This window comes from Schistocerca cancellata, chromosome 3 (assembly GCF_023864275.1).
Source record: "Schistocerca cancellata isolate TAMUIC-IGC-003103 chromosome 3, iqSchCanc2.1, whole genome shotgun sequence".
NCBI classification, from domain to species: domain Eukaryota; kingdom Metazoa; phylum Arthropoda; class Insecta; order Orthoptera; family Acrididae; genus Schistocerca; species Schistocerca cancellata.
In genome coordinates this window covers 198,814,058-198,838,072 of record NC_064628.1, presented here as the reverse complement: position 1 = coordinate 198,838,072, position 24,015 = coordinate 198,814,058, and the positions used below count along the sequence as shown (strand labels likewise).

Genomic DNA, 24,015 nt, shown 5'->3' with positions numbered 1-24,015 from the left:
AGCAATTCATGGTGAGACAACTAGTTTGTTGGAACATCACTGCACAGCACTAGGGTTAGAATTGGGCACAACCTTAATCTTACTTTTGGCAGAACCCATTGTAGGTTTAGAAGATGCAGCATCCACTGCATGTACACAAGCCTCTTTTTCTGAGAGCACGCAAAATTGGTGTTTTTGTGCTATTGTGAAAAAACTGCTTGGACTTAGCCTTTTTTTTCCACATGTGTAACACGTTGCATTATGTGAAGGGCAATTTTGTCATTTTATGGTGAGCAGAACATCTAGAGCAAGACCTCACTAAGTTCACAGGCCTATTTACCTGTCTATGTATCTCTCCATGTGGCTGCGTACATGGTGGTTGTTGTGGCTGCTTGGGGTAGTCATGAGCAAGGAGCGACTCAACCCAACAAATCAGGGCCTGGTCAAACTTATCGGCCACTATGACACCCGAATCATACTGCTCTTAAGTTTTGCAATACTTGGGGAAGTAATGGATCAGAGTACTTTAAGATCTGTTCCCATATAATTGTTAGCAAGGTTACTAAGGCACCCATGTCTAATTGAATGTTCACACGATGGCCAGCAATTCATGGTGAGACAAATAGTTTGTTGGAACATCACTGCACAGCACTAGGGTTAGAATTGGGCACAACCTTAATCTTACTTTTGGCGGAACCCATTGTAGGTTTAGAAGATGCAGCATCCACTGCATGTACACAAGCCTCTTTTTCTGGGAGCACGCAAAATATACTACTATCTGGGACACTGAATGTTATTGCATCCCTAACCATTAGGTTGCTGTAAGAGTTTCCACAACTACACTTAAATTTACACTTCTTAGTCAAGCCTGTTAGTTCTGTGTACCACTGATGGTACGTCTGTTCCAGCTTTTCCTGCAAGCAAAAAAACTGATATCTGGCTGCAGCTACTTGGACTTGCTAGTCAAAATATTGAATTAATGCCACAATTACTTCTTCATAGCTGAGTTTGTGGGAGAGACAGTTGGAAATACACTCCTGGAAATTGAAATAAGAACACCGTGAATTCATTGACCCAGGAAGGGGAAACTTTATTGACACATTCCTGGGGTCAGATACATCACATGATCACACTGACAGAACCACAGGCACATAGACACAGGCAACAGAGCATGCACAATGTCGGCACTAGTACAGTGTATATCCACCTTTCGCAGCAATGCAGGCTGCTATTCTCCCATGGAGACGATCGTAGAGATGCTGGATGTAGTCCTGTGGAACGGCTTGCCATGCCATTTCCACCTGGCGCCTCAGTTGGACCAGCGTTCGTGCTGGACGCGCAGACCGCGTGAGACGACGCTTCATCCAGTCCCAAACATGCTCAATGGGGGACAGATCCGGAGATCTTGCTGGCCAGGGTAGTTGACTTACACCTTCTAGAGCACGTTGGGTTGCACGGGATACATGCGGACGTGCATTGTCCTGTTGGAACAGCAAGTTCCCTTGCCGGTCTAGGAATGGTAGAACGATGGGTTTGATGACGGTTTGGATGTACCGTGCACTATTCAGTGTCCCCTCGACGATCACCAGTGGTGTACGGCCAGTGTAGGAGATCGCTCCCCACACCATGATGCCGGGTGTTGGCCCTGTGTGCCTCGGTCGTATGCAGTCCTGATTGTGGCGCTCACCTGCACGGCGCCAAACACGCATACGACCATCATTGGCACCAAGGCAGAAGCGACTCTCATCGCTGAAGACGACACGTCTCCATTCGTCCCTCCATTCACGCCTGTCGCGACACCACTGGAGGCGGGCTGCACGATGTTGGGGCGTGAGCGGAAGATGGCCTAACGGTGTGCGGGACCGTAGCCCAGCTTCATGGAGACGGTTGCGAATGGTCCTCGCCGATACCCCAGGAGCAACAGTGTCCCTAATTTGCTGGGAAGTGGCGGTGCGGTCCCCTACGGCACTGCGTAGGATCCTACGGTCTTGGCGTGCATCCGTGCGTCGCTGCGGTCCGGTCCCAGGTCGACGGGCACGTGCACCTTCCGCCGACCACTGGCGACAACATCGATGTACTGTGGAGACCTCACGCCCCACGTGTTGAGCAATTCGGCGGTACGTCCACCCGGCCTCCTGCATGCCCACTATATGCCCTCGCTCAAAGTCCGTCAACTGCACATACGGTTCACGTCCACGCTGTCGCGGCATGCTACCAGTGTTAAAGACTGCGATGGAGCTCCATATGCCACGGCAAACTGGCTGACACTGACGGCGGCGGTGCACAAATGCTGCGCAGCTAGCGCCATTCGACCACCAACACCGCGGTTCCTGGTGTGTCCGCTGTGCCGTGCGTGTGATCATTGCTTGTACAGCCCTCTCGCAGTGTCCGGAGCAAGTATGGTGGGTCTGACACACCGGTGTCAATGTGTTCTTTTTTCCATTTCCAGGAGTGTAGTTTTTGTATTAACCTGAATACTGGGGACCCTGCAATCAAAAGAAAGTATTGTAGCTTCATAGTACCTTGAACTCGATGACCTTCACAATGTGCTTGAAACTGTGTCAGCTATTTGAGCCATTCCTCTTCGGTGTCATTAAATTGCTGGAATGGGTATGCTGGTTAGTGGCACTTGTTGGGCTAGTTGGTTGTTGTGGTTGTTGTTGTTCTTGTGTGGTCGACATAGTGTGTGCAGCCAGAAGTTGCTGTATCATCATCAGCAAAGCAGCAGTTTGTTGGGTCTGAAGCTGAAAAGCTGACTTGGCAGAAAATCCTAAGAAATTTTGGTCTTATGTCAAAGTGGTAGGTGGATCAAAACAAAATGTCCAGACACTCTGTGACCAAAATGGTACTGAAACAGAGGATGACAGTCTAAAGGCTGAAATACTAAATGTCTTTTTCCAAAGTTGTTTCACAGAGGAAGACTGCACTGTAGTTCCTTCTCTAGATTGTCGCACAGATGACAAAATGGTAGATATCGAAATAGACGACAGAGGGATGGAGAAACAATTAAAATCGCTCAAAAGAGGAAAGGCCGCTGGACCTGATGGGATACCAGTTTGATTTTACACAGAGTACGTGAAGGAACTTGCCCCCCTTCTTGCAGCGGTATACCGTAGATCTCTAGAAGAGCGTAGCATTCCAAAGGATTGGAAAAGGGCACAGGTCATCCCCATTTTCAAGAAGGGATATCGAACAGATGTGCAGAACTATAGACCTATATCTCTAACGTCAATCAGTTGTAGAATTTTGGAACACATATTACGTTTGAGTATAATAACTTTTCTGGAGACTAGAAATCTACTCTGTAGGAATCAGCATGGGTTTTGAAAAAGACGGTCGTGTGAAACCCAGCTCGCGCTATTCGTCCACAAGGCTCAGAGGGCCATAGACACAGGTTCCCAGGTAGATGCCATGTTTCTTGACTTCCGCAAGGTGTTCAATACAGTTCCCCACAGTCGTTTAATGAACAAAGTAAGAGCATATGGACCATCAGACCAATTGTGTGATTGGATTGAAGAGTTCCTAGATAAAAGAATGCAGCATGTCATTCTCAATGGAGAGAAGTCTTCCGAAGTAAGAGTGATTTCAGGTGTGCCACAGGGGAGTGTCATAGGACCATTGCTATTCACAATATACATAAATGACCTTGTGGATGACATCAGAAGTTCACTGAGGCTTTTTGCGGATGATGCTGTGGTGTATCAAGAGGTTGTAACAATGGAAAATTGTACTGAAATGCAGGAGGATCTGCAGTGAATTGACGCATGGTGCAGGGAATGGCAGTTGAATCTCAATGTAGACAACTGTAATGTGCTGCGAATACATAGAAAGATAGTTCCCTTATCATTTAGCTACAAAATAGCAGGTCAGCAACTGGAAGCAGTTAATACCATAACTTATCTGGGAGTACGCATTAGGAGTGATTTAAAATGGAATGATCATATAAAGTTGATCATCGGTAAAGCTGATGCCAGACTGAGATTCATTGGAAGAATCCTTAGGAAATGCAATCCGAAAACAAAGGAAGTAGGTTACAGTACGCTTGTTTGCCCACTGCTTGAATACTGCTCAGCACTGTGGGATCTGTACCAGATATGGTTGATAGAAGAGATAGAGAAGATCCAACGGAGAGCAGCGCGCTTCATTACAGGATCATTTAGTAATCGCAAAAGAGTTACGGAGATGATAGATAAACTCCAGTGGAAGACTCTGCAGGGGAGATGCTCAGTAGCTCAGTACAGGCTTTTGTTGAAGTTTCAAGAACATACCTTCACCAAGGAGTCAAGCAGTATATTGCTCCCTCCTACGTATATCCTGAGAAGAAAGCATGAGGATAAAATCAGAGAGATTAGAGCCCACACAGAAGCATACCAACAATCCTTCTTTCCACGAACAATACGAGACTGGAATAGAAGGGAGAACTGATAGAGGTACTCAGGGTACCCTCCGCCACACACCGTCAGGTGGCTTGTGGAGTATGGATGTAGATGTAGATGTAGATGTATTAGAGCCATCACATTGGTTGTCTGTGGCTGAGGTGGAGGAGCAGGGGGTGGTGGGGACAGGGTAGCCATGGTTTACATAAATATGTTAAAGCAAAAAAGGAAGCAAAGCCTCTGAAAAGAGAAATTTGATTAGTTCTGTGGCACCCCTCATGAATACATGCAAGAACACAACAAAAAACCAGCAAACACTTGAATATGACCACCCCTGTAATTTGAAACAAGCAAAATCTGCACCAAATTTTATTCATCACAATTTTTTTGCGTTGTCTCATTGTCACTATAGACTTTTACCATGGGAGGCAAGCAGAGGATGTTGGTTGGTCGCCAGTATCCTCTTTCTATAACACAAATTGCAAGATTATATTAACTGGGTTCATTATTCATAAGAATAAAAAATAACTCAAGATAGTCCAGGTGTTGTGGTATAAGCTCTCCATAATAGACCAGATTAGCCTCACAGCTGGTGAAGTGCAAGTCCGCTGTGTACACTACTCTGGTTGCTATGTGTTGCCTGCGACTGTCTGTGACTGCAAGTGACTGGGCTGTGACTGATGTCTCGGTGACTCACTGGATGACAGGCAGGAACATCCTGGGCCATCCGGTCCGCAGTGGCAGTCTAAATACTGGTGGTCGAGAGGGTGTTGGCAGGGTATTTCTTGCGAGTTTGTCCTTGGCCTCTCTCTTGATAGGCTTGTTGCTTGCACCTACTATCAATCTTTTCACAACCTCTTTGGCACCTGGTGAGCTGGTGACAGCTTACGCCAACATATTATTATTATGCTGTTTGTTAACATCAGCTGTTCTATGTCTGTAGTGAAATTTTACCACAGCTTTGACATGTCTCCTGTATGTGACTCAAATGAGTTAGCTTATGTATGTTATGGTATTAAAAACCACAATTCACAAAAAAATCCTTTTTATTTTAAAAGGAACACACAATCCTTCCTAGAGGGAAGCTATTAATATCACAAAATTTTCGTTTCCCAAATATAAATTTATGATTTACACAATCACATACCCAGTTGAGGACACAAAGGATATTAACAGGATATTTTTTTCCTGTTTAGTTCACCCAAGATTTCACCCAAGAGGTGCAGTACAGTTTCCTTTGTATAGAATTCTTTATTCAGCTGAAATATGAACTAATTAACAAGTTCCCTTTTTAAAAAAACTAAAAATCTGGAAAGACATTAATGATTCTATAATAGGATGGTATTTGCTTGATCCTTTTTGAGATAGATATTGTTACTGCATGTTTAAGTCTGTCAGAAAATATAGTCAAAGCACTTAACTAATTACAAAGATTGTTTAATGGAGAAAAGGGTCCTGTCTATGTTTTAAAATTCATTTGGAAACCTCATTGTAGCAAATGGATACTGTCTGTTAATAATCTTATAACATTGGTAATTTCTTTAGAGGTTCCATATTTGAAACTACAGTCTGTTGATGGTGCATATGATGAAATGAGCCTAATGTATCTACAATGGATTCCTTATAGCCCCTTTGGCTGCTGTCACAGCTAGAAAATAATAATTGAATGTTGTGGACAATGATTCTGTTATTACACTACAGATCTTAGTTCCATAGTGAAGTTTTATGATCTGTAGCATCAGAGTACTTGGAAATATAACAAAATCTTTTACAGACTAATCTTTTCATTCCCTAAACAAAAATTCATAATTAATCTACACACTTCTGCAAAGCACCATTAAAAAAACTTAAGATAACTGCTAATGTTATTATAAAGTGAGAAAGGTAATTCATAAATGCTTGTGTTGGTACATTACCATTACCAGAAAACTGTAAACAGAAGGTTATTTTAATTACATTTCAGACCACTTGAAAATTTCCATTCCTTAATGTTAATAACTTGGCACATCTTTTTTAAATATTAGATATTAAGTATCTAAGCTGTACACCATAAAAATTTTAGAATGAACTTTCTGTGTCAAATTTGTCTGTGATTTTAATTAGGTCAGACAATGTGTTGCTGAGAAGTTGAACAAATTTAATTGAAAATGCTGTACGAGACATAAAATGGCATCTACTCACCAGGTACCACAGAAGGAGTAATGTGGAATGGTTTAATGATATTGAATTAAAAAGACCATTACTACCGTTTAAGCTTTTCAATGGTATTATAATCAGATGAATATAAGATAAGCTACTGCAGGGAAAAATGTTGCCTGAAAACTTGCAGAAAAAGTTGTCTTAGATACCTTTTTTGCACCTTATGTTTCTTCCAATCCATTGTTTGTGGTGAATTCTCTTTCTCTCCATCTTTTTTATTTCCTTTATTTCCTTTCCCTTTATGAAGTAACTAGAAATACAATGTTATAAATTTATTATCTTTTTGAAAGATTAAAATATTGTAATCTCTGGTATTCATCTAGAGAACTTCCACAAATGTTAGTTCACTAAATCTCAGAACATACGTAAGTATGCAACCTTTCCATCCTTTTTTATCAAAAATATGTTGTTTAGTAGAACCCTCTGGTGTGTTCAAAATTCCCTATTAGGAATACAATCTGGACATATTTTGGAAACCATTATGCTCCATTGCTCAGTTCATAAAGAAATACTGCATGAGGTGTTTTACTTTCCAATAAGAGAACAAATAATCAGATTTGAAATTTCTGTAAATCTTGAAATTCATTTAAAGAATGCTGAGTGTTTTGGTAACTTACAGTAACAAAAAAACTATAATCCATTTATAAAATAAAAGTAATTAGTTGAAAAGTGAAGTTTCATGAGGGGCAGGACACCTGGACATTAAAATATGCACCATACTTGATCATGTTTAAATGTTGTTCAAAATCAAAGATAAGCATGCAACCAGAAATATACATTCTTGCTGCCATTTGCAAAGCAAATTCCCCGTGTTTTCTCCATCTGATTCAGTTTTCCATTCCCTAACATTAGTTTAAAAATTGTTTATAAATCATAAAAGTGTGATCATAAATTTTTCAGTAATAACTACCATAATTTGTTTGATATAGTTTTTACTGAAATAAAAAATTCACAAAGCTTTTCAAAAATATTTTGTAGCTGAAACAACTGTTAAATGGTGAGAACTGATGAGAAATAAAACACATACACTACTTACTTCAACTGTCCTTTTCCAAGCTTGCTTTGCTGTTAGCTTTAGTCCTAGATCTTGCTACACACACACACACACACACACACACACACACACACACACACACACACACACACACACAAGCACACAGACTGGAAATCTAGCAAATTATTGTTCATAATCAAATGCAGCATCCAATGTTAATAATAAATTATGCAAATCTAAAGAACATCAAAGGGACTGTTCATACTTGTATCGAGCCTCTCATATAAATAACAATGAGGAATGACATCCTTAATATTCTGATAAAAATGTAGGGTTAAAACTTTGAATGCTTACTGGTAGTTTCATTTTTTAATGATGTTGCTTGCTTGTATAATAAAAAATAGAATCACACTCTGGAAACATATAACATTAGGCTGCAGATATTAAGTGCTTTCTACTGAATGCTGTAGAAATAGAGATTCTAGAGTGTGGATTCAGTTCTAGCACACATTTCTTATAACATATGTTCCTCCAATTTAAATTATATAGGCCAACATATATATCTCTGTTTATTGATGTAAAGTAATATCTATGAGGGGCATCTAAAAATTTTGGTGAATGGTATTATAAAATATAGGTACAAGCAAAATACATTTGGTGATCTTCAAACTAATATCTATTAATCACACAGAAATTTACCAATATTTATACAGCAGATGGAAAATATTAATGAAAGTTTCTTATGGGAATGCTTGAAACATAGTTACCACTTGTATTTGCATGTCAATCAAAACTGATGCAGAAATCTTTGCCTTGACAGATACCAGTCAGAGAAAATATGAAGCCTGGTAACATGCAACAGTGAATTCTCCACTCTTATTATCAATGCTGTCTTCTGCTTTTACTTCAGTTTGTATGCTGTAAATCAGAAAATGATTTTCCATGTATCCTAGTCCATTTTAATAATGAAGTAAACAATCTGTTCACTAATCCTCAGCTCCTGTGATATCGCTCTCATACACTCCTGGAAACTGAAATAAGAACACCGTGAATTCATTGTCCCAGGAAGGGGAAACTTTATTGACACATTCCTGGGGTCAGATACATCACATGATCACACTGACAGAACCACAGGCACATAGACACAGGCAACAGAGCATGCACAATGTCGGCACTAGTACAGTGTACATCCACCTTTCGCAGCAATGCAGGCTGCTATTCTCCCATGGAGACGATCGTAGAGATGCTGGATGTAGTCCTGTGGAACGGCTTGCCATGCCATTTCCACCTGGCGCCTCAGTTGGACCAGCGTTCGTGCTGGACGTGCAGACCGCGTGAGACGACGCTTCATCCAGTCCCAAACATGCTCAATGGGGGACAGATCCGGAGATCTTGCTGGCCAGGGTAGTTGACTTACACCTTCTAGAGCACGTTGGGTTGCACGGGATACATGCGGACGTGCATTGTCCTGTTGGAACAGCAAGTTCCCTTGCCGGTCTAGGAATGGTAGAACGATGGGTTTGATGACGGTTTGGATGTACCGTGCACTATTCAGTGTCCCCTCGACGATCACCAGTGGTGTACGGCCAGTGTAGGAGATCGCTCCCCACACCATGATGCCGGGTGTTGGCCCTGTGTGCCTCGGTCGTATGCAGTCCTGATTGTGGCGCTCACCTGCACGGCGCCAAACACGCATACGACCATCATTGGCACCAAGGCAGAAGCGACTCTCATCGCTGAAGACGACACGTCTCCATTCGTCCCTCCATTCACGCCTGTCGCGACACCACTGGAGGCGGGCTGCACGATGTTGGGGCGTGAGCGGAAGACGGCCTAACGGTGTGCGGGACCGTAGCCCAGCTTCATGGAGACGGTTGCGAATGGTCCTCGCCGATACCCCAGGAGCAACAGTGTCCCTAATTTGCTGGGAAGTGGCGGTGCGGTCCCCTACGGCACTGCGTAGGATCCTACGGTCTTGGCAGCATCCGTGCGTCGCTGCGGTCCGGTCCCAGGTCGACGGGCACGTACACCTTCCGCCGACCACTGGCGACAACATCGATGTACTGTGGAGACCTCACGCCCCACGTGTTGAGCAATTCGGCGGTACGTCCACCCGGCCTCCCGCATGCCCACTATACGCCCTCGCTCAAAGTCCGTCAACTGCACATACGGTTCACGTCCACGCTGTCGCGGCATGCTACCAGTGTTAAAGACTGCGATGGAGCTCCGTATGCCACGGCAAACTGGCTGACACTGACGGCGGCGGTGCACAAATGCTGCGCAGCTAGCGCCATTCGACGGCCAACACCGCGGTTCCTGGTGTGTCCGCTGTGCCGTGCATGTGATCATTGCTTGTACAGCCCTCTCTCAGTGTCCGGAGCAAGTATGGTGGGTCTGACACACCGGTGTCAATGTGTTCTTTTTTCCATTTCCAGGAGTGTAGATTATCAGTAATTTTGTGCAATCATTTGTCACTCTATCTCAGTGGTGTTTATTATCATGTTAGCTGGCACTTCCTTTTCAAACAAAAAAGCAGTTTAACCGATCAAACACGCTTCCATGTTAAACCTTTTGTTCCATAGACTTCCACCAACATCGTACACACCTACATGACTGCTTTTCACAGCCTGCAACAAAACTTGATGTGACTTTTCAGAAACATTATGTTTGACTGTCCACAGCAGACAAATCTGTTTCAGACTATGCCTGCAATGTTATGTGGCACTTTTCAACAGATTCTCTCTCTCTCTCTCTCTCTCTCTCTCTCTCTCTTTCTCTTTCTCCCCCCCCCCCCCCCCCCCACCCCGATCATTTATGTGTCATGCCATTCACCAAACTTTCTAGACAGACCCTACACTTTGGCTAGTGCCAAAGTTTTGTTATAAAAATTAAATTTGAGAAGCCCTACATAAAATCATTATGTTATTAATAATTTCCAGTCATTCCTCATAGTTCAGAATATAATAAATGTTAATTAAAACAGTAATTCTATTTCTATAATGTTGTTACAAGCTTGTTATTTATAAACAATTCACCTGGTGCAGAAATTAAATGCAGGGCTGAGGGCTATAATTGGCTGCAAGTATGCTTCTGTTCCTGCTGTTTCTGTTGTGTAAAAACTGTGTATGTGGCTGTACTGGAATGGCCTTTTTCTCAGCAAGTTCATATTTGCTTTAGTTGTAATACATAAATAATTTATGAGTTTTACAAGACACATTTTCAGTGTTAATGACATCCAGTGAATCACATATATGTTACACCTGTAAATAGAAGTCTTTATGAAACTACTATCTTATAATGTCACTTCTCTAATACCTAAATGACAAATTTTTATGAATAACACATTTAATTTTACTCAAATGAATGTAAAAATAATGTATGTGATGTGTAGAAATAGATTTTTAAACGTTTTTATCCCAACAAAAAAGTTATCTTTCATAATTTGCATTTTTATGACAGAACTTTTCTTCCCAGGTTTATAAGCATGTCTGAAAATTTTTTCTGTGTGTTTACCATGTTTTTAAATCAATTAAGAATTCCTCTACATATTTTAGTAACTGTGCATCCTACAAAAACATGCAATAAAAATTGTCAGTTATGTTAATCCTGCAGAAGACGTTAGTGACAACTTCATCCATGAAACAAAAAATGTGTGGTTTCTCTTGAGTCAGGGATATTCTATATAAACTCAGTGCCATGCATGAATTTGTTTGATGGCATATTTAGTAATGTTTTTTTAAAAAAAAAATAAGGCAAGCTTATCAATTATGTACCCCTTTTAGCACACTGCTTCCTACGAAGCACGATTGCAATATTTCCATTCAAAACATCATGGTACTTTGTGTTAGTTAAGCTATCGAATGTGCATGAAAGAGCCACAGCAACAGCAGCACTGCATGTTTATAATTGTTAGGTATAGCTTGAGTCAACAATTTTTACAAATAAATATTTATTTATTTACTACTTTATCTAGGTATTTACTTCTTACTTTACTATGCATTAATGCTTCAGGTCACTAACATTATCACCTCAGATGTTGAAGTGTGACTGGGCAACTTATACACAAGGAGATTTTACACTGAATATGTGAAAAATGCGTATAAAGTTCAAAACAGAAAGTATATAAAACACATGTATTCTGTACACAAAGATATGGTAATTAGATCCTAAATAATACTTGAGATAATATAATTTCAATTTACATATGTTGCAGAATTATGGACAGTACTGATGTCCTGAAACACCGTGACATGACAAGAAATCATATTACTTCCACAGAGTATTCTGGTCACTTTGATGGCAGTAACCAGTTGTTCAGGTATATTTCACAGTTTTATCCATCAGTGAAAAATATGTGCATCACAATTCCTTACTATTACTACACAGTTTTCTCTCTTAAACTTAGATAAAATTATTTTTCATTTCCAGTGTTGTATTTTTATTTTTATGTGATCATTGTATTATGAAAATAAATTTATGAGACACACATTGATTGCACTACATAACCTATTTTATTTAACATATCTTGACACCAACAACAAACAGATACAAACAGTACATGTACCCCCAGATAACATGCACTCTCACATTACTCATGTTGCCAGCCTTTAAAACACCATACAGCAAACATTGCATTTTACAAACTGTTTAACTCATTCATCTTTGCACCCATGAAATCAGTGTTTCTTTCAACATATTTTAGTCATACATGTTACATTTTTTACAGCAATAATGAAAATTCTTGGCTGAAACAACACATAAGATAAGGTAAAGGCAACTACTTGCTTACAAAGGACTGGTTTGTGGCACACAGAAATACATAACAGAAAATAGTTAACACTAACATTTGAGCTCTTGCTCTTTTTCTAGTAAGAGTACACACATTCACACACACAACCAAACATACACCCAAATGTATGTGGCCAATGTAGCATCAAGATTGATTATTGAATATCAATTATTGAAAGCAGTTGTCTGCATAGATGGAGGTGAGGAGGCGATAGGAAAGAATGCACGAGGCAAGGAGGAGATAACAGGTCTTTTGCCAGATGACTCAGCAACTGCACAATAAGACAAAAGAAAGTCAGAGGGCAGAGCATAAAAGGGACAGACAGACAGATGAGGGTAGAGAGAGATAGGAGAAAAGGAGAGGAAGGTGATGATGAAGAGTGAGACAGAGAGGAGAGAGAATAAGGGAGAGGGGTGGTGAGAAGGGAAAGGGGAAGAGAGAGAGAGAGAGAGAGAGAGAGAGAGAGAGAGAGAGAGAGAGAGAGAGAGATGGGGAGATGGGGGCCACAGATGAAAGAGTCATGGCAGAAGGCAGTACACTATATGGAAGGGGAAGGACTAGTGTGAACAGAAGAGAGAAGGGAAAAAGTAAGGTGGTAAAGTGGAAGGAAGTTAGCAGAGGCTCAGGCCATAGGCCAGGGGGATTGTGAAAGTGTAGCATATGCTGGAGTTCTGGAAAGACCCTCCCCCTCCCCCTGGCCCCAGCCTAAACCTCTGCTAACTCATTTACATTGCCCCCCCCCCCCCCCATCTTTTCCCTTTCCTCTTCAGCCCACACCAGTCTTTCCCCACCCTTCCTGTGTACCAGTGCCTTCTCACAGCACTCTTCCTCCTCCACCCCCTCCCCAAGTGGTCTCTCTCTCTCTCTCTCTCTCTCTCTCTCTCTCTCTCTCTCTCTCTCCCTCTCTCTCTCTCTCTCTCACTCTCTCTCTCTCTCGCTATCTCCCCCTCTTCCCTCTTTTTTCCATATCTCTCCTTTAGTTTCTCCTACATCTACATCTACATCTACATTTATACTCCGCAAGCCAGCCAACGGTGTGTGGTGGAAGGCACTTTACGTGCCACTGTCATTACCTCCCTTTCCTGTTCCAGTCGCATATGGTTCGTGGGAAGAACGACTGTCTGAAAGCCTCCGTGCGCGCTCTAATCTCTCTAATTTTACATTCGTGATCTCCTCAGGAGGTATAAGTAGGGGGAAGCAATATATTCGATATCTCATCCAGAAACGCACCCTCTCGAAACCTGGACAGCAAGCTACACCGCGATGCAGAGCGCCTCTCTTGCAGAGTCTACCACTTGAGTTTGTTAAACATCTCCGTAACGCTATCACGGTTACCAAATAACCCTGTGATGAAACACGCCGCTCTTCTTTGGATCTTTTCTATCTCCTCCGTCAACCCGATCTGGTACGGATCCCACACTGATGAGCAATACTCAAGTATAGGTCGAACGAGTGTTTTGTAAGCCACCTCCTTTGTTGATGGACTACATTTTCTAAGGACTCTCCCAATGAATCTCAACCTGGTACCCGCCTTACCAACAATTAATTTTATATGATCATTCCACTTCAAATCGTTCCGCACGCATACTCCCAGATATTTTACAGAAGTAACTGCTACCAGTGTTTTTTCTGCTATCATATAATCATACAATAAACGATCCTTCTTTCTATGTATTCGCAATACATTACATTTGTCTATGTTAAGGGTCAGTTGCCACTCCCTGCACCAAGTGCCTATCCGCTGCAGATCTTCCTGCATTTTGCTACAATTTTCTAATGCTGCAACTTCTCTGTATACTACAGCATCATCCGCGAAAAGCCGCATGGAACTTCCGACACTATCTACTAGGTCATTTATATATATTGTGAAAAGCAATGGTCCCATAACACTCCCCTGTGGCACGCCAGAGGTTACTTTAACGTCTGTAGACGTCTCTCCATTGATAACAACATGCTGTGTTCTGTTTGCTAAAAACTCTTCAATCCAGCCACACAGCTGGTCTGATATTCCGTAGGCTCTTACTTTGTTTATCAGGCGACAGTGCGGAACTGTATCGAACGCCTTCTGGAACTCAAGAAAAATAGCATCTACCTGTGAGCTTGTATCTAATATTTTCTAGGTCTCATGAACAAATAAAGCGAGTTGGGTCTCACACGATCACTGTTTCCAGAATCCATGTCGATTCCTACATAGTAGATTCTGGGTTTCCAAAAACAACATGATACTCGAGCAAAAAACATGTTCTAAAATTCTACAACAGATCAACGTCAGAGATATAGATCTATAGTTTTGCACATTTGCTCGACGACCCTTCTTGAAGACTGGGACTACCTGTGCTCTTTTCCAATCATTTGGAACCTTCCGTTCCTCTAGTGACTTGCGGTATACGGCCGTTAGAAGGGGGGCAAGTTCTTTCGCGTACTCTGTGTAGAATCGAATTGGTATCCCGTCAGGTCCAGTGGACTTTCCTGTGTTGAGTGATTCCAGTTGCTTTTCTATTCCTTGGACAATTATTTCAATGTCAGCCATTTTTTCGTTTGTGCGAGGATTTAGAGAAGGAACTGCAGTGCGGTCTTCCTCTGTGAAACAGCTTTGGGAAAAGGTGTTTAGCATTTCAGCTTTATGCATGTCATCCTCTGTTTCAATGTCTTCATCATCCTGGAGTGTCTGGATATGCTGTTTCGAGCCACTTACTGATTTAATGTAAGACCAGAACTTCCTAGGATTTTCTGTCAAGTCAGTACATAGAATTTTACTTTCAAATTCACTGAATGCTTCACGCATAGCCCTCCTTATGCTAACTTTGACATTGTTTAGCTTCTGTTTGTCTGAGAGGTTTTGGCTGTGTTTAAACTTGGAGTGAAGCTCTCTTTGCTTTCGCAGTAGTTTCCTAACTTTGTTGTTGTACCACAGTGGGTTTTTCCCGTCCCTCACAGTTTTACTTGGCACGTACCTGTCTAAAACGCATTTTACGATTGCCTTGAACTTTTTCCATAAACACTCAACATTGTCAGTGTCGGAACAGAAATTTTCGTTTTGATCTGTTAGTTAGTCTGAAATCTGCCTTCTATTACTTTTGCTAAACAGATAAACCTTCCTCCCTTTTTTTATATTCCTATTAATTTCCATATTCAGGGATGCTGCAATGGCCTTATGATCACTGATTCCCTGTTCTGCACATACAGAGTCAAAAAGTTCGGGTCTGTTTGTTATCAGTAGGTCCAAGATGTTATCTCCACGAGTCGGTTCTCTGTTTAATTGCTCGAGGTAATTTTCAGACAGTGCACTCAGTATAATGTCACTCAATGCTCTGTCCCTACCACCCGTCCTAAACATCTGAGTGTCCCAGTCTATATCTGGTAAATTGAAATCTCCACCTAAGACTATAACATGCTGAGAAAATGTATGTGAAATGTATACCAAATTTTCTCTCAGTTGTTCTGCCACTAATGCTGCTGATTCGGGAGGTCGGTAAAAGGAGCCAATTATTAACCTAGCTCGGTTGTTGAATCTAACCTCCACCCATAATAATTCACAGGAACTATCCACTTCTACTTCTCTACAGGATAAACTACTACTAACAGCGACGAACACTCCACCACCGGTTGCATGCAATCTATCCTTTCTAAACACCGTCTGTGCCTTTGTAAAAATTTCAGCAGAATGTATCTCTGGCTTCAGCCAGCTTTCTGTACCTATAACGATTTCAGCTTCGGTGCTTTCTATCAGTGCTTGAAGTTCCGGTACTTTACCAACACAGCTTCGACAGTTTACGATTACAATACCGATTGCTGCTTGGTCCCCGCATGTCCTGACTTTGCCCCGCACCCGTTGAGGCTGTTGCCCTTTCTGTACTTGCCTGAGGCCATCTAACCTAAAAAACCGCCCAGCCCATGCCACACAACCCCTGCTACCCATGTAGCCACTTGTTGCATGTAGTGGACTCCTGACCTATCCAGCGGAACCCGAAACCCCAACACCCTATGGCGCAAGTCGAGGAATATGCAGCCCACACGGTCGCAGAACCGTCTCAGCCTCTGATTCAGACCCTCCACTCGGCTCTGTACCAAAGGTCCGCAGTCAGTCCTGTCGACGATGCTAGAGATGGTGAGCTCTGCTTTCATCCCGTTAGCGAGACTAGCAGTCTTCACCAAATCAGATAGCCGCCGGAAACCAGAGAGGATTTCATCCGATCCATAGCGACACACATCATTGGTGCCGACATGAGCGACCACCTGCAGATGGGTGCACCCTGTACCCTTCATGGCATCTGGAAGGACCCTTTCCACATCTGGAATGACTCCCCCCGGTATGCACACAGAGTGCACATTGGTTTTCTTCCCCTCTCTTGCTGCCATATCCCTCCCTGTCTGCCTCTTTATCACCGTATTTCTCTCCTTTCTTCACCCTTTCACTGTCTGTATTCCTTATATGATCTATCCTTTTTGTCTTGTTGTGCCATAGCTATCTGATGAAAGACCTGTCTTACACTGACCTGCTACCCCTTCTTGCCTCATGCATCTTTCCCTATCTACCCAGGCAACTGCTTTCAGTAATTATTTTCAGTAACCAGTCCTGATGCTATCTCAGTTGTGTAAGTCTGGTTTTCCTTGTGACTGTGTTTAATTTTACTAGAAAAAGAGCAAGAACTCAAAAGCTAGTGTTAACTGGTTTCCTTTATATGTTTCTGTGTGCCGTACAGCAATCCTCTATATGTAAGTGGTTGCCTTTCCCATATTTTATAGACTTTTATATTTTTTAGTTATTCACACATAAAACTGTTATTTGTGTATATATTTCTAAAAGGAAGTTATGGTAGTTGTTTTACAGTAGCATTTCTAAATTTCTCAGACTTTAATCTTTGCAGAGCTTTGGTAAGTATACCTAACAACTGTTTTTCTGTATTAAAGTACTTTATCTCAAATAAATTTTCTCTGTATGGCTCACTAACATAGTGGAATTTCATGTCTATGTGTTTGCTTCATCTAACTGTCTGTCCTGATTTGATCACCTAGATAGCACTTTGATTGTCTACATGAAGTATGGTCTTCACTTCTCTTCTGAATAGCTCTAGCAGTAGGTTCTTGATACGTTTTATTTCTTTCACATATTTTACTACTGAAATATAGCCTGCTTTAGTTGATGAAGTAACTACAACACTTCATTTCTTGGATCACCTACTAATGGCGGCACCATTAGAAAAAACAATGTATACAGTTGTACTCCTCCTGTTTCATTAGTCTTGTGCATGATTGACGTCACAGTAGACATTCAAATCAATAGTGTCATCTTCTCCATAATCTATCTTTTTATGAAAAAGACCATAATTCTTTGTATCTGGTAGGTATCTCAGAGTCCTTTTGACATTTTGGTAATATTTTCTCTATGGTTCTACTGTGAAGTGGCTCTCCTAAATGACTGTGAAGATCTTGTCTGGTTTTACATGATGAATGAAGGAAACTTCGTTTGGCTTCACTGTAAGGAAATTTACTGTTTTCATTTTCTTGATTTTCTTCATCTGACTTCCCCTCTAGTACTAATGGAGCCTTCTTGGTCTTGCAGTCAATCATACTGAATTTTTCTAGTACTTTCTTCACATACTGTTCTTGGTGTAGAAATATTCCTTCATCTTGTCTCTACAGTATTTGTGTCCCTAAGTAAATATATGGATTTTCTTACAAGACATTTCAAAATTCTTCTTAACTTTCTTCAACATTTCTCAATTTTCTCCAAGTCTTGTTTTATGATTAGCCATATACATTCCTTCAGTTACATCTTTAAATGTGCACTGATGTGATTTTGAGTAGATTAGTCCTATTTTTAGGAAATCTATAAAATTTTTATTCCATCTGGATGGAGCTTGTTTAAGTCCACACAGAACTACCTTCAAAAAACAAATCTCGCCAGCACTTTTTATCCTTATTAAAATTTCTTCATCCAGTTTCCCATAGAGAAAGGCTGTTTTCACATCAAACACTCTCATATGAAAATTATTCTCTGCAGCTTCAGTTAATAACAGTCTTAGTGAACAGATATCTCTACTGGGCTGAATAATTCCCGATAACTTATATCCTTTTCTTGTTCAAAACCTATGACAAGCAGCCTAGCTTTTCCTTAAAAATCCATTTACTTGTCAAGATCTCTTTCCCTATTGCCTCCTTTGGATTCACCAACTTAAAAGTGTCATTCTTCTCAAGTGAATTATTTCTTCTTCTCTTGCTTTTATCCACTTTTCTTTACCTGTACCAGATAGATTATATAATGGTAAGATGGAGTTTTAGGAACCAGGTTTCAAATTTTAAGACATTTCCAGGAATGAATGTGGACTCTGACCACAATCTATTGATTATGAACTGTAGATTAAAACTGAAGAAACTGCAAAAAGGTGGGGATTTGAGGAAATGTGATCTGGATAAAGTGACAGAACCAGATGTTGTAGAGAGTTTCACGGAGAGCATTAGGGAACGATTGACAGGGATGGGGGAAAGAAATACAGTAGAAGAAGAATGGGTAGATTTGAGGGATGAAATAGTGAAGGCAGTAGAGGATCAAGTAGGTAAAAGACGAGGCCTAGTAGAAATCCTTGGGTAACAGAACGTTTGTGTGCGACGTATGAACCAGTTGTTTCCTTAATTCTGAGCAAGCTGTGGATGTTTCATTTCTGTATATATCGCTTGAGCCACCAAACAGAGCTATAAAGTCACCTGAAGATAACTCCATAATTAATCTACAGTTCATAACCAATAGATTGTGGTCAGAGTCCACATCTGTCACTGTAAATGTCTTAAAATTTGAAACCTGGTTCCTAAATCTCTGTCTTATTGGAGGAGATAAAGGTTTTAAAACATAACTGTAACTAAGGCACACAGAATGCAAGTAAATTTTATGATAAATTTCACTCAGATACAAGAACTTGTATCAACACTAAAACAAGTTATAGTGTGTGTAAAAACTATGAGAGAGGAGGCAAAAATGGTGTCATATGCATTGTATGTGAAAGAGAGCTCAATTTACGGTACAAAAAACTCAGTCCATCACAAAAAACACCTGAAAACACAATATCGGAGTGGAAATGTGATACCGGTAACAGCAGAGAATTACCATATTCACCAATTCCTTTAAAAAACCAATATAACATCCAAAATAGTGTAAGTGACGACTCTGCATCATAAAATGCTACTGAAAACACTCAGATACTTAAACCAGCCGTTTCTGCACCCCTGAAGACTTGCATACTACAACATTTACCTATGCCGCAGCAAAAAATTCGTGGTTGCCTGATGAAACTTTATATTCTAGCTGATAGCCATGGATGCAGAATCGCATCATGTGTTAATTAGACAGCAGTTTGAAAGCCACGAGCTTTGTCAAGCCAGGAGCGCCCCTCTCAGAAATTATGGAGTTATCTTCAGGTGTCTTTATAGCTCTGTTTAGTGACTCAAACAATATGTACAGAAACAAAATGTCCACAGCTTGATCAGAATTAAGGAAACAACTTGTTCATATGTCACACAAAAACATTCTCTTTGTGACCATTCTCCACCACTACGATTTGCCACGTTGGTCTTGCGTAAATAAGGAGATCAGAGCAACCAATGACCTTCTTTCTGATATATGCAAGCAATTCAAAAACATTGATGTTATTGATATTAGCTACATTGGTCACAGGTTTCACACATCACATGGCCTTCACTTGAACAGTCCAAGGAAGGAAATTGTGACCCAGAAATTACTGGTAAAAATCAAGAGGCACCTGCAAATATCTGCAACACAAACAGCAGTGTCAGTAAAATTACCAAAGCCAGTGGCAGAAAGTACAACACAAATGACAGCAGCAGCAGTACCACCCCTCCGCCCCCACTCCCCACCCACCACCACCACCATCACCACCGACAACACAAAAACAACAACAGAAGAAACAGCAATAACAACTAAACCTACATCAACAGCAGAAGAACCATCAGTGGCTGAGGTAAAACCAACATCAGTTACAGCAGCAGCCCTCCTCCAGCAGAAACAGTGTCAGTAAAAAAAAAAGCAAATGCACTCACTGTACGTGAAAGCATGTCACCAACAGCATCAACAGTAGCAGCCACTGAACTCCCAACAACAGTAGCAGCTGATCAACACTGCCTGAGGAGGAGCCAAAGGCTAGGTACAGCTGCTTCACTTAATGATGATGATTTTTTATGGCACCAAAAGAAGAAAAGGAAGAGATTCTGACAAATCAGCCTGAAAAATTGCAGATAAGTGTCAAAAATCAGCAACAAAGTAGCACTTCACCAGTTATTGACAAAATAACAAATACTTGCAAAACTTTCAAGATAATGAGTCAAGACATTCAGTGTCTGAAGAATAAAGTGTTAGAATTAGAAGTCGCCATAAACTACTTTGTAGATATTTCTTGTATTTGTCTATCAGAATGTTGGTGCAGGCTCAGTGAATTAAGTCTTATAAATATAAGCAATTTTGAGTTAGCATCTCATTATTGCCACAATGTTTGTAAAAGTGGTGGAGTATGCATGTACACTAGGGCTGGGTTGCAGTATAAAGTTAGATCTGAAACATACCACCTAAATATCGAGAAACATTTTGAATCATGTGCCATTGAGCTAAAATCTGAGGAGAAGTATTAAAATCTAACTGTCATGTTAATATACAGGTCAACATTATGTGAGAAAACATATTTTTTTTTTTAAATTTAGAAGCAGTGCTAAACATTTTGTATAACAATGATGTTAACTTATTACTATGTGGGAATTTTAACATCAACCTGTTAATTGAAAATTAAGAAAAAAGACAGCTTTTGAGTATCCTAAACAGCTTTCACATTAAACCACTCTTCACAGAACCCCACTTGAATAACAGAGTCATCTTCATCCCTATTAGATAATATCATTACAAATATCAAAAACGATGTTACTGAGGCACAAAACACAAACTTAGGTCTTTCAGACCACAACATACTAGTAACATAAATTCTTCTGTACCTGAGGTGGTTAAATGCAAGTGGAAATATAAAAGGCACTTCTACCCAGAAAAGGTTAATATTTTTATTCAATGGTTAGCAAAAGAAACCTGGGAAGATATGTTCTCAAAATCATCAACTGATGTATCATTCAATGAATTTTATAAAACTTTCAAGTCCAAATTTGAGATGTGTTTTCCAAAAAAGCTGACAAGAATTAATGTCATACCAATAAACAACAGCCAATGGATAACACCTGCTATCAGAGTACCCCGTCAAAAGCTAAAACTTCTCAATCAACTGAGAAAAGACTATCAAGATGAACACTTTGCAGAATATGTTAAGACATATAAGAAAATTTATAAGAAAGTAATTAAAACAGACAAGACAATGCACATTGACAAAGTAATCATAGGAACAGCAAACAAGTTGAAATCAATATGGAATATAGTAAAAAAAGAAACAAACAAAAGTGTTAAAAAGCAAGATGACATTGTATTAAAAGATGATCATGGTGTGTTACTCAGAAAAGGTACTCTAGCAAATTACATAAATGACTATTTCATAAACACTCCAGACAATCTGAGTAAAAATTTTGCTAGTAATAATAGTACCACAGTTCAAATAAAGCAACATGGTAATTCAATATTGCTATGTCCCACAAATAAATTAGAAGTTCTTAAGATAATAAAAACAATGAAGAATAAAATGTCCTCTGGAACTGACGAGGTGCCAGGTTCAGTCATAATTAAATGTGCTAGTGTCATAGCAGAACCATTCTCACATATCATTAACAGAAGGGGCATTCTCACAAAGATGAAAAATTTCAAAAATGAAACCATTGTATAAAATGGGTGATATATATGATGTGGAAAACTATAGACCAATAGCTTAGTTTTCTGTATTTTCAAAAATAATAGAGACTGTCATGAAAAATATAATTACAAATTACCCCAAAAAATTCAATCTCTTTTCTGTAACAGAACATGGTTTTTGCAAAGGCATGAGTACAGAAAAAGCAATTACCCAATTCATCAAAAACATTGTAATAGGACTTGACAGAAATAACAGTACAGTAGGAATAAATTTGGACTTTTCCAAGGCATTCGATACTGTTGATCGTGATATCTTGCTACACAAACTAGAAGCTATAGGTAAATGAGGAGTTGCATTAAAATGGCATCAGTCATATCTCCACAATAGAAAACAGGTAGTAGAATTTACCTCAGCAAATAATAAAAATCAAAACATTGTGTACAGATCGGACATGCAGACTGTACCAATCAGAGTACCTCAGGGCAGCATTCTAGGACCTGGTAGTAGTAGTAGCTTTATTCATCTATAGCTCTCTTTTTACATGGATATAGGACATGTCAAAGTACTTACAAGTTTAAACCAATTTAAAATAAGCTAATTCGTGTACACATATATTTACAGACTTCTAGTTAGAGAGTTAGAGACAATCACCAGATTTACTCCTGGTATACAGTACTTTTTTACAAATAACTTATTAAATAATGTAATGCCACACTGTTCACTCATATCTCACTATCAATCACTGCACACACTATACACATGTTGTTTCATAACACTTCACTCACTACACACACACACACACACACACACACACACACACACACACACACTGGTGATCTCTGGGCCATTTTCTGTACTGCAACTTCCCATTTGCTATCCTGAAAAACACTGTCAGCATACCTCCATAATGAGTGAGATGTTGAGCTCAGAAAGAGGTGTTAGTATTTTGCTATGCATAGCTTGGGGTAAGTATTTCTAGAAAGGAAAATAGAAGGGACAAAAAAAAGTGAAGGTGTTATTTGGAATGTTGAATGTTTTATAATCATTATTATTGTTATTTATTTGTATAACATTTTTTTTATCAAACCCCTACTCTGTTTTATCTAAGTAATCCTTCAATGTATAAAATGTATTGCATGACAGGTACTACTTAGCTGCACTTTAAATAAGTGTATTTTTGCAATTTCTTTAATCTCTTTTGGTAATTTATTGTACAGTTTTATTCCTAGGTAGAAAATGCTGTTTTGAGTGTTATGTTTATTTTTTTCTTGGTAAATGTAAGTTGAGTCTATCTCTTGTTGCATGGTCATGGACAAAGCTGTTTGTGCAGTAATTATAAATGTTATTTTTGATGTGTGTAATTGACTGCTAAATGTATTCACATAGAGCAGTTAAAATCCCCAGTGTTTTGAACAGATCCTTACAATGAGCTCGACTAGCATTGTTGGATATTATTCTTATGGCTCTTTTCTGGAGTTTGAAAACTGTGTTCATATTTTGTGCATTTGTTCCCCAAAAACGAATGCCATAGCTAAGAATTGTGTGTACATATGAATAATATGCAACTAAAAGACACTGCATGTTACACACTGATGATAGGATTCTCAGGGCATAACAGAATAGGAAAATAAGAATTCTGCTTATCGGTAGCAGTCATGGGAGGGGTGTGGGCCAACATCTTCAGGAGAAATTAGGGACAGATTACCAGGTCACAAGTTTTGTGAAACCAAAACTTAGGTCACCTATGTAAAGACTTTGAGAAGGAAGATCAGGTAATTATAGTTGGGGGAGCAGGAAACAGCCTGGCTATGAATCCAAGATATAGTATTAGGAGTGACCTGCATAAAAGGAGCAGAAACTGGAATGTGGGGTTTGTGGAGGTCTTTCAGCGCC

General features: G+C 40.1%; 1 protein-coding gene across 1 annotated transcript in view; it reads left to right on the top strand.

Annotated features, from left to right (window-relative positions):
- LOC126176222 (glutamate receptor ionotropic, NMDA 2B) overlaps positions 1–24,015 on the top strand; it is a 922,500-nt gene that overhangs the window by 872,766 nt on the left and 25,719 nt on the right. The window contains exon 15 of the mRNA XM_049923366.1: positions 11,762–11,866. Within this exon, the coding sequence (XP_049779323.1) occupies positions 11,762–11,866 (105 nt within the window). The remainder of the gene's footprint in view (positions 1–11,761; positions 11,867–24,015) is intronic.